The sequence below is a fragment of the Kogia breviceps genome, chromosome 16, assembly GCF_026419965.1.
Source record: "Kogia breviceps isolate mKogBre1 chromosome 16, mKogBre1 haplotype 1, whole genome shotgun sequence".
NCBI lineage: Eukaryota > Metazoa > Chordata > Mammalia > Artiodactyla > Physeteridae > Kogia > Kogia breviceps.
In genome coordinates this window covers 68,326,365-68,348,865 of record NC_081325.1, presented here as the reverse complement: position 1 = coordinate 68,348,865, position 22,501 = coordinate 68,326,365, and the positions used below count along the sequence as shown (strand labels likewise).

Genomic DNA, 22,501 nt, shown 5'->3' with positions numbered 1-22,501 from the left:
GGAAAAAAAACACACTGTTCTCAAGGAGATCAAATGAGAAAAAGACCGGAAAAAAAAAAAAAAAGAGAGAGAGAGAGATCTGGTTAAAGAAACATGAACATAAAAATGCATACTGTACCTGTAGTCCCAATATATAAATCAGTGTCTTGTTTGTGATGGACAACGGGCCCAGAATATGTGCCACCTGGACTCTCGGGATGGAGCAGTAAAATGGTACAAACAGAGCAAACACAGGTGCCAGGCTATGCAAACAAACAAACAAACAAAAATCACTATGGTGTAACACTCAATTAAAAATACCAATGGTAAGTGTATATTTGAAGTAACTGCTTATCATTTTATTTCAGTCTGAAAGCATGGTCTTAGATACGCAAGTTGGTTTCTATACGTACATCACATCCCAAATAATTTGTACATATATATAACATTTTATGAGACCTCTAATTATCTAACCCTTGTCGACCCTCCCAAAACTATTGCAAAGAGGTGTTTCAGCATCTACTAATGAACTGTCAGCACTGTGAGAAAATTTAAAGTTGATGCTATGTTTTCTTCTCATGAATGACTTGAAATCTGATGAAAGAGACTAGATGAACCAAAAGCAAGAAACATTACATTTCATCACACAGTCAAATCCAAAATCTTCATCTCAGACTCCGTCCAGTTACATTTCACTCCAGCACTTGACATGGCTCGCCGCTCCTGTCCTCCCTTCCTCAAATTCCTTCCTGCTTTTGTCTTAAACCCCGTTTCTTGCTGGTCTGCCCATGTGTCTCCCACCACTCCTCTCCTACCCTCTCCAGGGTTCCATTAGTCTTTTCTTCTGGCTCCAGTCTCTCCTGGTATAATCCTAAGCCCTTCTACGGCTTCAGCTAAAAAAATGAAGTGCGTCCCCAGACTGTCCGGCTGTCCCCTCACCTTGGCTATGAAACTCGATTTGATACCTTCGACTTGACATATTCAAAAGTCACAAACGTCTTTCTACTTAAAGTCTTGTTTCCCTCTAATCCATCTGCTAACACTGCCAACGGTATTGTCTTCCCCAAACACAACTCTGATCATGTCACACCCTCGTTTAAAACCCTTCCTTCCACAGGATGCCAGCATCCGAAGAGGAAATTCAAACATCAGCACGAAAGAGCAAAGTCCTGCGATTCTTTCTTACCAGTGTGCTTCCTTGCAACCGTCCTTCTCTCCCTTCCCCTGATCTGGCCCAACCCCTCTCACCCCCTCCCCGCCCAGATGCTCCCCGGGCACCTTAGGCTCTGATGAATATTCACTGACACAGGTTATTGTTTCAACACAAGAGTATCCGTTGCACTTTTCTGCTTAGGAAACTTACACTTACGGTGTATGACACAGCTCAACTCCTCTTCCCAGAGATTCCTCCACCCTCCTGCCGGTTAGCTGCTCTCCATCACCCTCACAGCTACCCCAGTTTCACTGTTTGAGCGAATCTGTGTGAGAGGCAGTGGGCCAGCCACAAGCAGCTCCGTCCACATCTCTAAGTAAGAAGCAGCCCCGAACCTCAAGGAACTAGAGCTCCAGGACGGCGGACTCACATTCCTAGGAGGGCGAGGCGGGAGACGTGAATGAGGCATGTGGTCTGGACACACACTTACACCCATTCTTCATTAAACTCACAGCTTAATTTAATTACCTTTATTTTCTCATGTTTTGGATAAGTGGCATCGTACAAAGAATGACTGCCTTGACCATAAGAAAAATGCAAGAAATATTTTCCACTTCCACAAAGAAATGTTCTCACTGTCGTATCTGTGGAAACAACAGGTCCCTCTCGTGCATTTTCCCATCTTCGATAGAGGATGTATTATTAAAAAAAATCATTCACTGTCCTCTCGATTCTATTCAAAACCAAACCAAACCAAACCAAACACATGTTGAAGATGTGATAAACGGCAGCATCATCTGCAGGCAGCCGTAAGAATGTAGTAAATGCTAGAAGCGGGAAAACCCCAACCAGTGAACAGCTGAGCACCAGGCCCTGGTCAGGACTGGAGACCTGAAGATGGGTAGGATGCAGCCTCCCGCGATCTCGTAAGGACATGGCAGGGACACGGCCGCAGAGGTCTGCGGACAGCTTGGCAGACGGGTCTGGAATGCTTCACTCCTCGGCCCTCCTCCTGGGCTGAATACATCCCAAGGCAGGGAAGGAGGTACACCCTCGTGGTTATCCCAGCACTGGACCCAGTGCTTGGCACAGGAGAAAAGCTCATTAAATGTGGGGCAATGAAACAATTCTTATTCTTGAACAGCTGTATGATCTACATCTTAACTAACTACGTAGGGTTTTAAAAAACATCTCCCATTAGACGATTCATTTTATGAGAAAGCACCACGTTCTAGTTAGCGTTGCATCCCCCTGGTGCCTAATGTGGACACTTACCCGTAATCCACCGGCAACATTTGTTAGATTAAAAGAAAAAAGGTTAACGAAAGCAATTTTAACAGAGGGTTATTTAAATTGTCGTTCTAAATATCAGTACGACACACAAACACAGCTGATGAAGCAGCTGTGCATTCTTTTCATTAAAAAGAACAACCTAATCGCTCCTGGGCTTAAAATCCTGCAATGACCCGCCGCCAGCCAAGAGCAAAAGCCAAAGTCGTGACGAACACACACAAGACCCTGCGTCCCCCACCCAGACCTGCCTTCTACTCCGTAACCTCCCCTACTTGCTCTCACTGCTCCCTGGACATAGGACCGGGCACACTGTGCCCCGGGGCGCGTGCCGCTGCTTCCCCCTCGCCTGGCCATCTTCCCACAGACAAGTGCATCGCTCACTCCCTTACACCCTTCAGGTCTTCACTCACATGGCACCTTCTCCAAGAAGCCCTCCCTGACTGTAGCCTGCGCCCACCTCACAGCCCCGCCGCTACTCCGCCCTCTCTCTTTCCTCTCCCCACAGCACCGATAACCTCCTAATTTACTACGCGGCTTATTTATCATCTGTCGCCGCGGCCAGGAGGGAAGCTCCACGAAGGCAGGGATCTCTGCCAGCCTGTTTGCCGCTTGCCCTCCGCTCTGCAGAGCCACGCCTGGTACACGGTAGCTGCTCAGTGAGTACTTGCCGAATCAATGGATTCCTCTTTAAAATGGTAAAACCACCGAGCAGAATTTGTCTTTTGTTCTAAAGAGCTCCTTTGCTTGTTTTGTTGGTTTTAATGGGATGAAAACATACAGTTTCACAGATACACTCAAAATGTGTATGTCTATGGCCTGTTGGTCTCTTGGTAATGATAAGAAAACTCTATTTTGGTTGCACTTGAGCTTCTCACTACAGAACACGTCTTTAGGTACTTACCTTATAGAAGGTCTTCTGTTTACATTTAGCAATAAAGTGTAAAGAGTGAAGCTATAATAAAAAATCTGAAGCAGAGTTCTTGCTTGAGTTACATTCCAACGTAAACTAAGAAATATTGATAGGAATTTTAATGACCCCAGCTCATATATTATATACCAATAGAAGAAGTTCCAAAATTCCTTAGAAGTTATTCATCACTGTGTAGTTTTAAATGATGACTAAATACTAACCCACATCTACTCATAACACAAAAGCACACATTTCAGACCATGGTTATACACGTTGTTTTGTAGAAAATTTCCATTGCTATTTCTATACGCACTGAGTGTTTTTAGTCACTGACCAGTTTTTCTCTTTTCCTTATTTTATGACAACATTTGTTCCTTATACTGGCAACAATAACTCAGTTTGACCTTTTCGTATTGTGAACAGCTAACTTCTGGAAGTCCTATCTGGCTTAAGCATATAGGGCTGAAGTTCAGAAAGGAGGAACACGGGTTATAAAGAAATCATTCACTAACATCACTAATAATAAATTTATTGAGTATCTACTCTCTACTCACAACTGTGCTTGACAGAACAAATAAAATAGTAGAAACTCTCAGTTCGGGTCACAAACGTCCATCTTACCTCTTCTACAGAAAAGGACACGGACTGCACTTTTACAGTACAACTAAAGAAATCCTGGTAACTTTCAACAATGAAAATAAGGTTTGTGAGCTCACGAAATTATCTCACACTAAACCTCAACGGCACCCCAGAGGACAATTACCCTATCACCTCTTCTTTATACACTTGACTACTCTAATACCAAAAAAAGGGGAGATCCAGATTGCTAGACCATTTACTTTACCTAGATTTCATGATATAACAACATTTTACTTAATAAAAACTATTTCAAAAGCTAAAAACCAAAACCCCACCAGGATGGCTTTTCAACAAATTGAAAAACTTCTTCTCATCAGTGTCTTCTTCAAGGATTCTTCAATCCAAGTTTTAAAGGAACTAGTTCTAGAAGATTTTATCACATTGATCCACCAAATCATAAAATCTCTGTGTTTTCTCCTCACAGAATTATTGGACTAGGAATTGTCTTGGTGATCATTTAGTTCAATACTTTTATTTTATATAATGGGGTGGAGACCCAAAGAATTTAGGTGAGTTGTAGCTCTTCTGTTTGACAAGGTTTCTCTTCAGATCTTCAGCACTTTAGAGCTTATAAGACCCTAACAAGCCTCTCAACGGAATAACACCACTGAGAGGCTAAAGGTCCTCAGCCACTTTGACAAAATCCTGGAGTGGAAGGGCCTCTGAGGTCACAGGGTTACAAATTCCTACCAAATGATTCAATTCTCTCTACAACATCCCTCAAAACAGTCATCCGGTTTATGCAAGCACCTGAATAACAGACAACATGCCATTTTTTTATGATCTCAACTTTTTTTTTTTTCTTTTCTTTTTTTTGCAGTACGCGGGCCTCTCACCGCTGTGGCCTCTCCCGTTGCGGAGCACAGGCTCCGGACACGCAAGCTCAGCGACCATGACTCGCGGGCCCAGCCGCTCCGCGGCACGTGGGATCTTCCCGGACCGGGGCACGAACCCGTGTCCCCTGCATCGGCAGGCGGGCTCTCAACCACTGCGCCACCAGGAAAGCCCTGATCTCAACTTTTGAGATCTCCTTTCACATTTTGATTTGAAAGCTGTCTGCTAACCTCCTCTTACAGGCCTTCCTTCTACTCTCTGGAGTTAGGAAGACTGACACATACAATCTAAACCCTTTACCATGAGAGCTTCCTAACACGTGAGGATAATGATCACGACCCTGCCAAGCCCAGACATGCTCAGTTTATTCCATCATTTCTCCTAAGACCTGGTATCCAGACCCCTCGCCACCCATGCTCTAAGGTCATCCGTGCCCTGGTAAAACGCAGCCTCCTGAGCTCACTGGGAATGGCCAGATCATCTCTCTTGTTCTGAGCGCTCTATTTCCATTATTTTAGCCTGCAAATCAATTTGCATTTTGATAGCCATGCGACACTGTTGGTTTAAACTGAGTCCATTAAGACTCGAAGGTGAACAGCACAGGTCTCCTTCATCCTGTGCACGAGAGGCAATTCTAGCTGTAGGAGGCCCCCTTCAACTCTTCCCTTGTCATGTATGTGTCCATGCAAATCAGCGATCCAGTCAGTTGGTCTCCTGGCTGAAAACACTAACTAATCACTGTACACATGCAAAAGAGCATTTTTCTCCACTCACCACAGAAATTTCTGTTTTTCTCATTAAGCTGTTGATAAGATACAGAATGAGTGAACTACTCCCTGCACCAAGTTTCCAGGCAGACAGAATTGTCAAAATTGACATTTTTTCCCCTCAAAACCTTTAAAAACTCACACTTTACACATAATATGGATACAAAATCATCAATAACTATGATTCTTTTTTTTTCCTGGTTAAGGTTTATTGTTTCAGTCTCTTCCAAAGGATTTTTTTTTAAACTTCAATCTTTATAGAAAAATTTATAAAGTTCCATAGATATCAAAAATTCATAAATTCCAAGGGGTTTTTGGATAACTCTTTTTTTAAAAAAATCACTAACAGAAAAATTTCACTTCCTATTAAAAAAAAAAGTGCACGCGCACACATGAGGCTAACTGATAGTCACCATGCTCAGTCACAGGGCGACAGAAAGAAGCCACCACCATAAAAGGATGTCTGCACAATCTCCCTTAAAACACCGAGCCAAGGTTAACCTATTTCAGTTGGGGTGAATACTGACTGCTACCACACAGAGGTCCCAACAAGGCACTAAGAGGTAAGTACCAGATATTCTGCTTTTTCAACAACATCTTGTGAGTTAAGAAAAACTTTGAAACCCTAATTAAGGTTTAAGGTAAAGGTAAAGAATCTATTCCAAAAAAAGCTATAAACATTTCTAACAAAGATTTTATCATTAATATAGTTGAGACTCTCTTGTGACCGGCAGTTCTAATAAGCTGATACTAAGCTGGGTGAAAGCAATGGATCATGCTAGAAATATCTTTGCCAAAAGACAGGGCTTACTTTGTACTTCTGTGTGAACTCACAGTTACAAAAAACAGTATCAAATATTAATCATCAAATACTGCCAGTATTTCAGGATACTTTATGAAGGAAAGGAACAAAGCTATTTTAAAATGGAGTATTCCTACACTTAAATGTACTGTACTTATAACAAGTTATACAGCACAATTTAAAATAAAAGAGTTAGTACATGTTACTATTTGACCACATATGTAAGTACATAACAGTCTTGCCTATATTTCTATTATTTCTCTACTTTTATACTTTCTATTATTTCTCAGGATAGAATCCCAGTAGTAGAATTCCTGGGGCAAAGGGTATACATTAAAAAAAAAAAAAAAAAAAACAACTTCAGATATAAATTGATATTTTTCAGTTTACAAAAACATTTACCAATTTACTCTCCCACCAGTGACAGTCTGGGCCTCACTGCTTCTCAGCCAACATGAGTATTTTAATTCTAAATATAAACTATTAATCTAATAAGTGAAAAAAGAATATCTCGTTTGCTTTATATTTATTTGATGATCAGAAAGACTAAACACATCTCCGTATTTTTTTCTAGAACTTCTGTGTGCCTAAAAAATATCACAAAACAATGAATTATATGCAGTGAATTGCCAGTATGTACGTCCAGGTTGGGAATGGAGGTAACAGAACCTTGGTAAAATATAAGCTGTGCAGAGACTTCCGCTAAAGGAGGGTGTTTTGTTTTTTTTCTTTTGAGGTGGGGAGGTAGTCTCACTTTAAGTACAATATAGTGTAGTGGTTAAGAGCATGGGCTCTGGACTGAGGCTTGAACTGGGGCTCCATTATTTACCAGCTGCGTGACTCTGGACAAGTTACTTGTCAGGCTTCAACCGCTTCATGTGTAAAATGGGGAGTAATCATACTGCCCAGGTCTTATAGCACTGGCTCTCACAGTAAGCGCTGGAAGACTGCCTGTTACCATTCTCTTTTCCCTCTGCCTATTAAACCATGGAAGGATGAATCCAATACGCAAAGTTTCCTTGCCCTATCATTTCTATGGGAATTATTTTTCTTGAACTTATTTCTAGATCTTTATTTTACATAAAGACTTAGTCTATGGATGATTATATACCGAACTGTATTTTCTGTCTGGACTTTGCATTTGCTAGTATTTCAGTGCATGTTTCCTCTTGGGGGTTAATCATAGTTTTTGGACATAATACGGCAAAGAGCACACCGCTCCGGAAAGCATTCTCACTCACAAGGTTCACGTATCATGTGGTGGTGGGAATTCCTTTTATAAATTACTTTCAACTAGCTTCTGAGAGCTTTTCAGTAACATGACCAGTCATTTAATGGAATAAATATCAACTCAGGTCACTATATGACTTTCATTCATTAATGCTTTCCATAGGCATTTACTAGATATCTGTTGCTGGCCAGTTCTGAAACACTCTATGGGATAAAATGAGATAAAGCCATCATCCTTAAGAAGTTTACATCTAAAAAAAGAGCTCACCACCCAGGAAAGGAGTTTACCAGTGACAGTTTTCTCTCTGCTATGGGTAAGGGCCTCCTGGAGTTGTTAAAATGCCCCGGTTGTGTATGTGCTGAGGGTGTACAGTATCCTCCAGTCTGTGTGTCCTTCCCAGCTTCCCAGCAAGTTTGTAAAATAGTGGGCTTCAGTGTAAGATGAAATAACACACGTTAAAATCCTCTGAAAACGACAGAGGTAACAAAGATCCCTGTGGTATCTGGAAAGCCCAAAGAGAAGAATAAAAATATTTTGTTAAATATCTGCAAATATTTAAATAGCAGTATAAAAATAAATTAACAGCATAAGAGCTATCCTAGGTATTCACCATCTTCTCTCAGTAGAAATTTTAGTCCAAACTGTTTTATAGAAATCCTGTTAAAAATAGTAAAACTCTAAATTTATTTATAAAACTTTTACTTACTTTGAAATATGCTACAAATAAATTAATGAATTCCTTATTTATCAACATACTTCCCTCCTTCCCTTCCTCTTCGCATCTCCCTAGCCCTTCTCTGCCCTCTGGTTGAGACAGGTGTATGAGTTGGTATGCGTTAAAGTTTTGAGATGTCTTCCTATTTTAATTGTTTCCTACCAATAACATCAGATCATGCTGGAAATAGGAGCTAGGGCTAAAACATACTACACCGAATGTCATTTCTGGAGCCAAACTGCCTGGATTAAATCCTGACACGTAACAGCTGTGTCTTTAGGCAAGGCTCATAAGTGCTCTGTGCCTCAGTTTCACCAGTGGCAATGGATTTGGGAAAGTTTCGTGAGATTCAGTGAGTGAATATACATAAGGTGCCCAGGGCAGTGCCTGGGACACAGTCTGTGCTGAATAATACTGGTTACTATTATCAGTCAAACGTATCCTGTAGTCTGATAAGAAACTTTGAGGATCAAGAAAGCTGCGATTCTGCTATTCCTTAATGGATATTTATTGAGCATCAATCATGGGCCAGCTGGAGATGCACAAAATTAACAACACAGCCGCCACTCTCAGGACTTCACAGGCCAGTAGGAAACAGAAACCAAGCAAACAGTACAGATGCCAGTACAGAGGGCAGTGCCCTGGTGAGGACACCCCACGCTGCCTTTCTGTGGGGCGGGGGGAGGTGCCGTCGGGGGAGCAGGAGAGGATAAAACCAGGGAAGCTTCCAGAAGCTTCCAGCTTCTGAGAGAAGCCCTGAAGGAAGGCAGGAGCTGAGGATGCAGGACTGGGGAGAGGAGGCTCCAGAGAGAAGGAAGAGGGTCAGAAAGGAACAGGGCTGTGAGAGAACACAGGACATCAAAAGACAGCAAGGGTTGGGGCTTCCCTGGTGGTGCAGTGGTTGAGAGTCTGCCTGCCGATGCAGGGGACACAGGTTCGTGCCCCGGTCAGGGAAGATCCCACATGCCGCGGAGCGGCTGGGCCCGTGAGCCACGGCTGCCGAGCCTGTGCTCCGCAACGGGAGAGGCAACAGCAGTGAGAGGCCCACATACTGGAAAAAAAAAAAAAAAAAAAAAAAAAAAGACAGCAAGGGTCTTCCCTGGTGGCGCAGTGGTTGAGGGTGCGCCTGCCGATGCAGGGGACGCGGGTTCGTGCCCCCGGTCCGGGAAGATCCCACGTGCCGCGGAGCGGCTGGGCCCGTGAGCCACGGCCGCTGCGCCTGCACGTCCGGAGCGTGTGCTCCGCAACGGGAGAGGCCACAGCGGTGAGAGGCCCGCGTACCGCAAAAAAAGAGACAGCAAGCAATCTAGTAGGGCAGGAGCCAGGGGGTCACAGGATGGAAGACGGCTAGAGATCCAGCTGAAGAGGGAAGCAGACCCCGAGCACGAAGGAGACCCTGCGGCGTGACAGACGGCTTTCAGTTTGCCTGGGCGCCACTGAACGGCACTGTGCGCGCTGCAACTGCAACTCGGCGAAGCGAGGACGGCCTGAGGCAGGCAGAGCAGTGCGAGCAGCACGCGCACAGGCAGACGGACAGACAGAAGGGGGCGCGCGGAGGAGAGGCCGGGCCGGCGGGCTGCAAGCCCAGGACCTGCCGCCTGGCGGGAGGCAGCGGGGGACGAGGGCACGGAGGCCTGCGCGCCTGCGCGGTCCCTGGCTTGGCAGCTGTCCTGAGCGGGGACCCTGAGCGAATGATCTCATCTCTCCCGAATCTTGCTTATCCATAAAACAAGGCTATTTAATGTTTCTGACTAATTTCTATGAGATAATAGAGACTAAAATCAAAATTTGAAACTCCCTTGAACGTTAAGGAGAAAGGGTACATATTGCTTCTAGAAATATTTTGGATTCAGAGGATGATTATACTGACTCAGCCCTTCACTATAAGGCGTCTTTGTATGCTATGCAGTTGGTTACCCTACATACAGATCAAACCACGCCACAGGGAAGCACAGTATTTGGCTTCCTTACACTGAAATGAGTATTACGGTGGGACTGTTTTTTCTTCCAGTTCCTAAATACTGTGCCATAGATTTCAAGGCCGTAGTGCTACCACCTCCTCTGTCTTCATCTCTGGAGACTTTCATACCATCCTAGTCAGTATTAAAGCTGCCAAAAGCAGCTTTATACAAGGATAAATACAAGGAATAAATAATCAGTGAAAGGTGAAAGAAAAATAGCCAGACTATGTAAAACCCCAAATGTGCAAGTGGGTGTTTAACCAGATAACACAAATGTCAGGCACCTTTCACTTTCCCATCGATTCCAACGTCCGTGTTTACAGAAGGTGAAGTGTCTGTAGCCGGTGCCCACTGGGTTCAGGACACAGCCGAGGCACAAAGAGGAAAGTGCAGAAGGGCCGATGCTGGGGTTTTTTTTTCCTGTTCTGAAGAAGCTCCCCGTGCGCTGTCCTGCACGTGACCCTGTGCAGACCTACTGGGAGGTGGGCAGGACCAGGCTGTGTCCTGGGGTCAGCCGCAGGGTCAGCCTTCCTCAAGCCAGAGGATGCAAGCAAGCGAGCTCCCTAGGAGACAGGGACGAGAGGCGCCCTCAGACACACTGACCACAGACGACTCAACTCCTGACACAGACACTCTGGCACGTGGGAGGTTCCATCTGAGAAAGTGGGGGCACCTGTCAGTGGTCACCCTTCTGGACAATCTTCCCTATATAGCCTCCCCCAAAATCAATCTTGGACACGGCTATCAACTTAGGACTCAAAGCTAGTGAAAAAAAAAAAAAGTATCACCTGATAGTGTAGGAAGATCTCTTTGACTAGGTTATCGGGGTGTGTGCTGGCTGTCAGAGCGCTTGAGAGCGGTGTAGCCGTCTGCAACGGCCATCAGACTGCACCAGCGGAGGGACACGAGGCTGGGCCTGTGCTGGTCACTGCCCGTCTGTGCCTCAGAGATGCCTGTTTCGTGCCCGCCTATTTTGCAGGCCAGTGGGACACTCAGCTGCTCAGGTGATGGTTGTTGAGTCACCGTAAAGCAGGTGAGAAACATGACTGGTTGGGTGCTAGGCCCCGGTACGTGTGACACTGGACCAAACTCAGAGGTCCCTGTTTGCTCAGCTTCAAGAACAATGAGGCTTTTTCAAGCAACTGACAAATACGTATAAAACTAGGTAACAGGAGGAAGCAGCAATGATTTCTTTCTTCCACGGGGTATGTTTGTCCTCAAAGGCAGTAAACAGGCTCAGCCTGCTGTCCTGATCCATCTGTGCTCGTCTGCTTCCCAGGAGACCAAATCCTTGTTGCTCCTTTGAGCCTGGAGCCTTCCTCTGCCCCCTCCTTTCCCAGTGACTTTAATCTTTCCACTCCAGAAATTTTCCCTCAATCTTACCCCTCTCTTCAACAAAATAACCAGAGGACAGTGCAGCAACAGAAATCAGACAAACAATGGGATCAAACAACAACGCCCATCATTTAACAGCAGACAAGTATCATGTGCATCTGCATGTCCATTCTCCGGGTTGTTTGTGAGCGCATGCTCCTGTAACTTCCTCTTTGGTGCAGGCCGCTGTGGGCACTTGGAGTCACAGCATCTCAATGTGTAAACACGCTCCTGAGCAGACTTCACCTCACAGAGAAGTCGCCTCTTACTAATGATCATGTCAGCATGACCTGACCCGTTCGATTCATTGCTAAGGCCTGAATTTAAACAAAATTACAAGAAGTTTAATCTCTTCTCACTTTTAAGTGTTGATGATTATTAAGCAAATAAATATTAGGGGTAAAGGTGACATTTCAGGAATCTTAAAGCTAAACACTAAAAGCCGGTATTCTAGCACTTACTAAATCTTTGAATATAATGAAGATTTTATTCTGTTTCTGCCACAAATAAAAGCTAAGAAAATCATTATCCAAGCAAGTAAACTGGGATTGCAGAAATACCCTGTGAAAAATCACAAATGCCTCCAAGTCGGTATCCAGGGTAAATAGTTCTAGAGTACCAATCACATTAGCTCTTAGTTTTCTTTAATACTTAATAAATGAGTTTTGAGGGGGCCTTTTATTTTTTCCTTTCTGTGGCTAGAAAGAACTTGACAGTTCATGTCACGTCAACATGTCTGGTTATGCAAAAATGACACGATAGTGTCTTAAGAAACACTAGCTACTCTGTTGGTGAGGAAATCAATTCTAGAGAAAAGCACACACAGGCCCACTTTCAAAAATGTAAGTGAAAATACTTCGGAGGATATTTTGCTGTGGAAAATCTTGCTGTTTTACACATGTCAGGATAATAGCAAAGTTAAAAGGATCAATATTGCATTACAGGGGCAAACCTGAGATAGCCTCCTTTGCTTATGAACAAAAATGTTAAGAGAACTGGCACCGATGGCCGCCCCCTAGCTCCTTGGGTGGAACCTGAATAAGGACCCACACTTCCCGCAGCCCAAGTACTATCTGTGCCCTCAGGGCAGAGCTTGCAACCCTCATTCCTGTCTCTCAGCTGTGAGGCACTGAGGACAACTTAGGGACATTGCACAGCTTTTCATCGGAAAGCATTAGGAGGAAATTATAATTATTATAGGTACAAGTAGTCTAGGGAAAAAAAAATTTACAGCAAACATTTCTTTATGCTTTTCTTAAGGCAATAAAATGATGAGCCATAGTATCAATACTTTAAAGTACAACTCAGTATATCTATCCTAAATACCATGTCAGATGCTGTTGTCTAATAATTATGACAAATATTTAAAATATAGTGAAAGAAAGAAAGGAAGAAAGAAAGAAAGAAAGCAGGAAAGAAAGGATTTAGCTATGGCTAAAAGAGGAAGGACTAGAAACAGTTAAAAGGGGCATCTGAAATCGCAAGGTTGGTAAAGGAGCACTGTAATGCCAAGAGCAGGCAGAACCCGGGTGTGTCTGCGAGAAGAAACGGCGAATACTGAGATAGCACCGCATTCAGACAACTGCACATTCCCCACATCAATCCTTCGGTGTGAGGTCCTCAGACACTAAAAGGTATCATTTCTGAATTTCTAGGATCTAGCATATAGAGGAGGCACTAAAAACAATTTTTGCTGAGTAAAAGAATGGAGTCAGTCAAGGTTCAGGAAAGTAATCCTGAATCCTAAAATGATTAAAGGAAGGGATAAAATAATGTTTCTGAGGGAAGATGATAATAAATCGGAACTAGCTGATATAAGAACGGGATAACAACAGTCAAGTATGTGAAAGTGGCTTCCTCTCAATTTGGAAAAGATAAAATGGACTAAAACTATAGCATTAATAACACAGGATAAGTAACAGCAAAGGTAATACACTAGAGCTGTTGCCAGATGGAATCAACCTTCCAGAGGTTACTAAATAGCCAAGAGAACACATTTCAAAACAGCCCAGACTCCCCTTCACTTGAGATCCTCTGGGTCCGCCCATTTGCACATCCACGTCGTGCAAGTGCCTTTCTTGGACGGACTCAGGGCAGCGGCGGGCGGCAGACAGCCCTTCCCCAGTCCCCCCCCCAGGGCTCTATGACTCAGCGTCCACCGGTCTGGCCTCCCACTTGGGAAGGCACCTCTCCTGGAGGAAGAGTCTTCCTCTGGAAGAGTCGTCTCCCTGCTCTGGAACGGCTAGACCACATGTGCCCCGGCTGTTTGTGTACAGGTGAGGATGGCCCTGAAGCCTAGACCCCTTTGAAACCACAAACTCTCAGTTCTTGAAAGGCAGCGTGAAGCAGCTGCCCCTGCCGAGGACTGGACAGAGTAAGAGGCCCGAAGCCAGGCTGGCAGAGAGAAGGATCCGGCATGACCCTTACCTTCTCTGACAGCGGTTTCCTTGAGTGGAGAGTGGGTGCGTGATGGCAACGCCTGGCTTGCAGGGCTGCTGGGACGGTTCTCCCAGACGTGACTTAAGGTAGGCACCTAGCGAAAACTAAGGCATAAATCTGAATAAAGAGCACTAGCTTTGAAAAGTATGTCAGAGGACAAGGCTTTTGCAAGTCTTAAGAGCTGAATTTCAAAACCGATTTCTTCAGATTAAAAAAAATTATTTACCTATTTACTCATTTCATAGTCAATTCATGTTTGGTGTTAAAAATTTAGAATATATGATGAAACTCAAAAATTACTTGTACTTGTGAATTATGTTTTTTGGCCTATATATCCAGGGATGTGTGTGCGAATGCAGGGATGTGTGTGTGAGTAGCTGCTTTTCCTACCCGCAAAGTGGCCTGTTGTGGAATCTGCTTTCCTTACTTAACATCATTCTCTGTCAGGAAAGAGGCATCTACATTGCCAGTTTCAGTGGCTGCACCGTATTCTACTATATGGCCATAAAATACTTAACCAGTTCCCTAATGATGGACATTTGGTTGGGTTGCAAATTTTCGCACTTAAAATTAACACTGTGTTAAACATCTTTTCCTTAACTTAAAATGTTCTGAAAACACTGCCTTTTGTGACTCTACTGGATGCTTTATTTCATTCAGTGAAGCAGCTGGGCATGCATTTACAACCGGTAGGCAAGGACACATTCTCTGATTCATACATTAGTGTAACTTTGCTAATCTCTACAATAATTAGTATTCAGATGGAGAATTAGCAGACTCCACAGTGTATTTTTTTCCCCACCATGTATTTTTTTTTTTTTTTTTTTCGGTATGCGGGCCTCTCACTGTTGTGGCCTCTCCCGTTGCGGAGCACAGGCTCCGGACGCGCAGGCTCAGCGGCCACGGCTCACGGGCTTAGTTGCTCCACGGCACGTGGGATCTTCCCGGACCAGGGCACGAACCCGCGTCCCCTGCATCGGCAGGCGGATTCTCAACCACTGCGCCACCAGGGAAGCCCCCCACCATGTATTTTAAAGGCGGTTCCCAGGAACCTGCTTTGGAAGACTCCTTGAAATAAAATTTACATGTTGAGATTTTCAGAAAAAACTTTTTCTCACAAAAATTAGAAAAATAAAGGCAGCTCTTGATGCCTGGTCCTGAACTGCAACCCGTGCCTGGAATTTCCACCTCTCCCTCACGTCCAGTCTCGGCTCCTGAAAGCCACTTCTCACACGAGCGAAGCCTTTCCCTACTAATTGGTTGAGGTTTTCCTACTTTTATTCCACAACTGCAATTTACACGATTTCCCTTTCAAGAATCACTCCATCCCTCCACCCCCCCCACAAAATATAAAGTCCATATTTATTGGTTTTGTTTGTTTTGTTTCCTATTTCATTAGTATCTCCAATTAATTTTATTATTCTACTTTTGGGGGGTAAACTCAGTTCTTTTCTAGCTTCTTGAGCTGCATATTTAACTTAGCTATTTTCAATTTTTTAAGAAATAAATGCATTCAAGGCTTTGCATCAATCTCGGGTTAACTCTTTAGCTGCATTCCACAGTTTCGTAGTATTTTTGTCCTTTGGTTGTAAGCATTTCAATTTTGCATTGTGATTTCTTAACCCATGAGTTCCTCAGAAAAATATAATTTTTAGATTCCAAGTGCATCCTTTACATTTTTATTTTTGATTTCTAACTTAGTTGCACTGTACTACTCAGAAGGAATGTGAGCTGCTAGCTAATGATTTTCTGAGAAATCTGAGACACCTCTCATGATCTAGTACATGGTTAAATTTACAGATAATTCTAATGTGCTTTCAGCACAAATTCTGTCGGCTTTTAAGTCATGTTGGGTCAATCTTTTTTTTACCTGTCATATTCTAATAAAAATGTGTTAAAATCTCCCATTATGGCTGTGGATTTGACCATTTCTCCTTTAAATTCTGTCAAATTTTGCTGTTACACGTACAATTCATGATTCTTTTTATGTCCTTGGTGAACTGTTCTTTTTAACTTGTGTAGCGACCCTCTTTACCCCTATTAATATTGATTGTGCCTTGAATCCTACTTTTTTCTGATGTTAACATTGCTACTCTGGCTTTCCACTGGTCGGGGTTTGCCTGGTATGTGTTTTCCCGTGCCTCTGCTTTCAAACTTTCCAAATCGCTTTGAGTTCCCTCTCTTCTAAGCAGCATACAGCTGGATTTTTAAAAATCCAAACTGACAGTCTCTGTCTTCTAATCGGTGAGTTCAAGCCATTTAAACTTGTTGTGATGCATTTCCTACCCTCTTGTTTTGTGTTTTCTACCTATCATCGTCATCCTTTGCGTTTTCCCAGTCTCCTTTCTTGTATTCCCTTGATTAATAAAAAGTTCTACTTCCTTTGTTGCTTCCTTTTGCTTTAGGTTGTATTCCCATATCTTCATGATTAACCTACCAACACTGCAGATAACGCACACCTATGACATTAGAGCAATCCTCTCAGAACCCTCCTTGTCCATCAGCATCACTGTTTTAAGATGGTTAGAACTAAGTTAGCAGAGCTCCAATTCTTTTAATATAGCAGTCGGAGATGTAGATTTGTAGTCACTGCTTTGATAAGGCTAGGGATAGAGTTCTTTCCTTTAACATACAGTACCATCCTCACTAGATAGATTGAACTTTTCCCTCGGCTTTGGTGACTTTCAGATTTGTGCATAGAGACAGACCTATCAGAAAATTATTTTTCTTCTAAAAACAACTTCACAGTATTTGTTGCTCTTCTCTTCCTTAGTTTTATCGAAGTTCAACCTCATATATGGAGTTTTCCACTTTTCAACTTAGGACTTGAAATTTCATCTTAGACATTATTTACAACAAGAAAAGAGTTGGAAACAATCCAGACATTCACCAAGGGAGTAGGTAAGCAAACTATGCATTAACACACTGTAATACTGCAGAAGATCTATCCAATGTCTATGTAAGATCTACATATATGACAAAAATATAGATTACACTGATCCATGAACATGGTAAATGAATAAAGCAGAACACAGAACACCACATGTGTAATGCTTCCTACAGTGTGTACATGTAGGAACACATAGTGCATGCATCAGTGAGGTATCTGCATTAATTTTAAAGTTTCCCCTTGAAGCTCTTACGTTTTTTCCCTTTTTGTTTCTTTTTCTTCTTTTTTTGTGGGGGTTCTTGTGGTCATCGTCTTCTTTTCTTTCTTTCTTTCTTTCTTTCTTCTTTTTTTTTTAAGAAAACCTAACAAAGGCCTTAGCTTGTTTCTCATAATTTTTGGGTTAACACAAATCAGATCACTGCGATAAGTTCATATTTCACTACATAAATGTGTGACTGATTTCATTTCCTGGCAGTGATACGCATTTGGTGGAAAAAAAAGTCCAACTGATATTCAATTTAAAAGCAAAGTTTTACACTTCCTGAAATGTGGGGTGCTTTACATGATTTTACTCTTAACCAGACGATGATTCAGAAAAAGGAAGGGGAAATTTCTGCCTCAAAAGTTGGTGCATTCCCTCTTCTCACAAAAATACATTTGCCCTATTTAAATGGTTCTATTTCCTTTGCCAGAGCTTTGCCCAAACCACCAAATTGTGAGAGTAAAAACATAAATTTTATTCTCTGTTCTTTCTGTTACTATATAGTATGTAACCACATTACGTATCACAGGTTTTAAAAAATTATATCAATCTTGAAATTTTAAAAGTTCGATCTACAGGAGGCAGTTTATATTGCTTTTAGTTAAATATGCTTTCAATTAAACGTGCCCTTCTTGGTTCTTTTAGAGACCTTGAACACTGCTGATGGATATAAAAATGGACAACTTTACTACAGCCTCTGCAGCTCCGTCAAGCGACTGTGACCTCTACGCCCACCACCGCACAGCCAGGGTCCTCATGCCCCTGCATTACAGCATCGTCTTCATAATGGGGCTCATGGGAAACCTGTTGGCCTTGACTGTCATTATTCAAAACAGGAAAAAAATCAACTCTACCACTCTCTATTCAACCAATTTGGTGATTTCAGACATACTTTTTACCACTGCTCTGCCTACACGGATAGCCTACTACGCACTGGGCTTTAACTGGAGAATTGGCGAGGCCTTGTGTAGGATAACTGCTCTCGTGTTCTACATCAACACGTACGCAGGCGTGAACTTCATGACCTGCCTGAGCATTGACCGGTTCTTTGCTGTGGTGCACCCCCTGCGGTACAACAAGATGAAAAGAATTGAACACGCAAAATGCATTTGCATATTTGTCTGGATTCTCGTACTTGCTCAAACACTCCCACTGCTCATAAACCATATGTCAAAGCAGGAGGCTGAAAGGACTACGTGCATGGAATATCCAAACTTTGAAGAAACCAAATCTCTTCCCTGGATTCTGCTTGGTGCATGTTTCATAGGATATGTACTTCCGCTCGTCATCATTCTTATCTGCTATTCTCAAATCTGCTGCAAGCTCTTTAAAACTGCCAAACAAAACCCATTAACTGAGAAATCTGGTGTAAACAAAAAGGCTCTCAACACAATTATTTTTATAATTGTTGTGTTTGTTGTCTGTTTCACACCTTATCATGTTGCAATTATTCAACACATGATTAAGAAGCTTCGTTTTCCTGATCTCCTGGAATGTAGCCAAAGATATTCATTCCAGATATCTCTGCACTTTACAGTATGCCTGATGAACTTCAATTGCTGCATGGACCCTTTTATATATTTCTTTGCATGTAAAGGGTACAAGAGAAAGGTCATGAAGATGCTGAAACGTCAAGTCAGTGTATCAATTTCCAGTGCCGTGAAGTCAGCCCCTGAAGAAAACTCACGTGAAATGACAGAAACTCAAATGATGATACATTCCAAGTCTTTAAATGGAAAGTAAAAAGGAATGAAATCTTGGATTTATAGCAGAGTAAACTGTATGACAAACTTTGCAGGACTTTTCTTATAAATCAAAATGATTGTTTAACTTCTAATTAGGATTCTTTAAAATTCCTTTCATTGGGCACGATTTCTCACCTCCAACTTGGAAGTAAATTGATATATATGCATTTTTTTACACTCGAGAACAACATTAAGCAAAGTCTTAATTTGTAAATGAAATACCACACCAAAAGGGAGCGTATTTTAATAACTCGCAGTGTGGAAAGAAAAGTTTTGTGTTAATGAAAAATTTAATCATTAATATTTCCTGCCAATAATTCGGCAAAAGAAAAAAAGACTGTTAAAATTGTATATTGCCAGTGTAGAAATGTTAATATTGTAACATATTTCTTTTCTTTTTTTTTGATAACATATTTCTTCAGTTCACGTTTCTTTCAATCTTAGACTTTATCTCCTCAGTGATAAGTTTTTTTTGTCTTGTTTTGTTCTGAGTCATAAATATTTGTTTCAAAAAACTCTTTTGGAATAAAGAGCTGGATGCTACAAAATGATGAGTATGTCCTTCAATGCTCACTGTCAACTCTCAGCAAAAGTTACAGGGAGGATAAAATTAGCAGTAGACGGATTTTGGACATTTTGGACATTTTGGACAGCAACATTATAACGATGATGGTGACGAATGCAAAGAAAGCTCTTCCCAAACAGCCAGCATAGCATTCAAGGGCCACTGCTCAGGAGTACGACAAGGACTTCATGTGGAAGGAGGCACCACTTGCTAAATTCTTCCTGAGAGTAAAAAAATATACAAATAGCCTTGGTTTTTCTTGGGTCCCTAGGGGATGGCTTCTTATCTCTACAGAAGTTGACAGTACCCTGTATCTGTGTCTCAGTGGTCTGGGTTACCAGGAAGGGTAGGGAGGACGAGCAGTGGGGTGTAGTTGTCGCTTTGCCTAAAGAAGATGGGGAGTAAAATGCAAAATCATAAACTTCAGAGCAGCCAGGATTCTTTACAACATTATATAGTTGCTCAAATAAACACCTTTTTATGAGTAGCATGACCTCTGCAAGTACAGTCACCCACCTGCCAGCTCAAATTTGCTTTATTGAATCCCCAAATTACCCCAATACGGTATCCATGTTAGCAATGATACCAGGTTTGATAATGGAACTAAAGAAATGAAATGCTGTGTCATGAGTCATACTTAAAGTTTTTATTAGGCTTTATATCCTGGAAATATTTTCTTTTAAAGTCTTCTCTTACTCACTTTCAACTTTTATCCTGTAAGAAAACTAATCTTAAGGGTTGATTCAGCACCATTTACTGAGTGCTTTCTGATCTGTATTTTGTTAATTTCATAGATAGCTAGCTGACCTTAAAAAGCCATTGTCAAAAACAGGCACTGGTCCTTGTTTCACCTTACGGAGACAGGTGAGGCCACAAGGATGCAAGTCAGGAACTTAGGGCCTCTCCTTCACTCCATCTGATAAACTTTTCCAAGTGAAGGAGAAAAAAGGGCAAAACACTAAATTTTATGCAGGGTGGCACTTATGTAGTCATTTGAGCTGGATCCCAAAAGAGAAACCATTGTGAAAGCTGCTAAAGGAAAACCAGAAACAAAGCTTCCTGAATTTCAGATCATCTTTATGGCACACTAGCTCTATGACTATGTTCCAGCATAGACTATTGCATGTATAAGCCAACATGCTGTTTCATAGCAGATAAGAGAGTCCTCTCAGTGCTAATGGTCAGTTCTTAAGATCCTCCAAACAAGGTAGTAAATACCTATGTCACTTGACAAAGGAATGACACACGCTTCTTTCTGAGTAGTTTTCTCCCTCCTTCTTCCACTATACCACAAGTCTGTGCAAATGATTTTATCCAATCATCAGTAGCCATATTGCCAAAAAGGTAAACTTTAAACCTACTTCCAATTAATCTTTAAAAAAAAAAAAGGTCTGTACTGTAGTCAACTCAGCTATTCGCTCTCCTTCAAAAGGACCTTACTTCCTATTTCATTCATGAAGCCACTGTTCACACACGGCCTTGGGGCACCCTCCCAGTGTCTTGTAGTATTAGTTGGCTTTAGGTTTATTTCCCGTGCATTTCCCTCAGGAGTAGGTAAACTTGGAGAACAGGGACAATGCTGTATAATTTTGTGTTCTGTTACAGAAATAAGGAGATGGCCTTATATATAATACATTATTTGAACACCTATAAATATTTTCTCCGTCAGTCAAGTGATATATTATTAACAATTTTAAATAATAACAGGTAGCTAGGAAAAATCATCTAGGAAAGCTGATAGTTATATGGCAGCTAACCATATTTACCTCTTCCATAATTTTATTTTTATTTCTAAAAGGATCATTTGATTAATTTAAAAAAACCTCTCAAAGCTACTTAATTTGAGTCAGTATAAACATGTAGACCCTTCAGTGATAGTACAGAATAGATAGTACAGAATGGTAAAGGTTAGATTTTAGAAATGACATCATGTATATTTGAAGAATGCAATAACTCACACAAATAGTCCATGCATTATGTAATGTCTTCCTTTTCACAATCTTGTGAAACAGGATGAGCAGATTGTATCACCCACACTTTATAAACAAACCTAAATTCAGAAAAGGCACCTGGTAAACTAGAGGCAGCATCAGGAACGTAACCCTAACTTCATATCCCAGCCATAAAAAAGACAGAACGGAATCACACAGACCCCCGAAAAAAGTATTACGAGGCTTGTTTCGTTATAGGCCAGCAGGTTAGCTAACCCTTAAATAGGACAAATAACCAAGAGTAAGTAGATTACCAACTCACACAGCACGTGGTACAGAGCCTCGCCCACAGAAGGCTCTCCGATATCCACCTAATTGAATAGCACCTGTTTTGTACTATTGCTAACAAAATACTAAAGCCCTACTGAAATATCTGCGAAGTTCTTAATTTTTCAATGAAATGAAAAGAAACCCTCTAAATGCTTAATTACATATGCTAGAGAATATGTAATTGTGTAATTGAAGACAAAGACCCTCTAAGACCCTGAAATATAAACTAGACACATTAAAGAACAGAACTAATTTCCCAAGAAGCCAATTTAAATCTAGATACAGAAATATGTTCTGCTTGAAAACAATTTTATATTTCAAGAGGCAAGGGCAGTGACTCCTACCGATCAGTAAAAAGTACCAGGCAATTGAAAAGAGGAAGCACTGACCTTAAATTAGCCTTTAAAATGGTCTATTTTGATCACTCTTAGCCCACTGTAATTTGTTATTCTTTGCAAAGCTAAAAACATTTGCTCATTGGCTATTCAGGTAAGAGTGAAAAAGTGAAGAGTTGAACTGGTGACAACACAGCCCATTCTTTTGAATCCAGGGAGGACTAAATGCACTCATGAGAACCGACGTCACTGGAAGTTTGTTTTACGTTAAACTCTGAAGAACTGGTCACTTAAAAAATAATCCTCAAACTTCTACTCAACTAAAAGCTCAATTAGCTGAGAAGGA

The 22,501-nt window shown here is 41.9% G+C and overlaps 2 protein-coding genes across 4 annotated transcripts in view; one reads left to right on the top strand and one right to left on the bottom strand.

Moving 5' to 3' along the window:
* UBAC2 (UBA domain containing 2) overlaps positions 1–22,501 on the bottom strand; it is a 160,565-nt gene that overhangs the window by 66,188 nt on the left and 71,876 nt on the right. Inside the window, 1 exon segment of the mRNA XM_059041971.2 lies at positions 119–242. Coding sequence (XP_058897954.1) covers positions 119–242 — 124 coding nt within the window.
* On the top strand, positions 5,992–20,044 carry GPR183 (G protein-coupled receptor 183). 3 transcript variants are annotated; one of them, XM_067016701.1, is made up of 4 exons: positions 6,018–6,138; positions 13,935–14,183; positions 16,871–16,998; positions 17,895–19,538. In XM_067016701.1, the coding sequence occupies exon 4, from the start codon at positions 17,913–17,915 to the stop codon at positions 18,990–18,992; it is 1,080 nt and encodes a 359-aa protein (XP_066872802.1). In that variant the 5' UTR covers positions 6,018–6,138; positions 13,935–14,183; positions 16,871–16,998; positions 17,895–17,912; the 3' UTR covers positions 18,993–19,538. The 3 variants fall into 3 exon arrangements, with proteins under 3 accessions (XP_066872801.1, XP_058897955.1, XP_066872802.1); XM_067016700.1 differs by lacking the exon at positions 13,935–14,183 and having other exon boundaries at positions 5,992–6,138; positions 17,895–20,044; XM_059041972.2 differs by lacking the exons at positions 13,935–14,183; positions 16,871–16,998 and having other exon boundaries at positions 5,996–6,138; positions 17,895–19,995.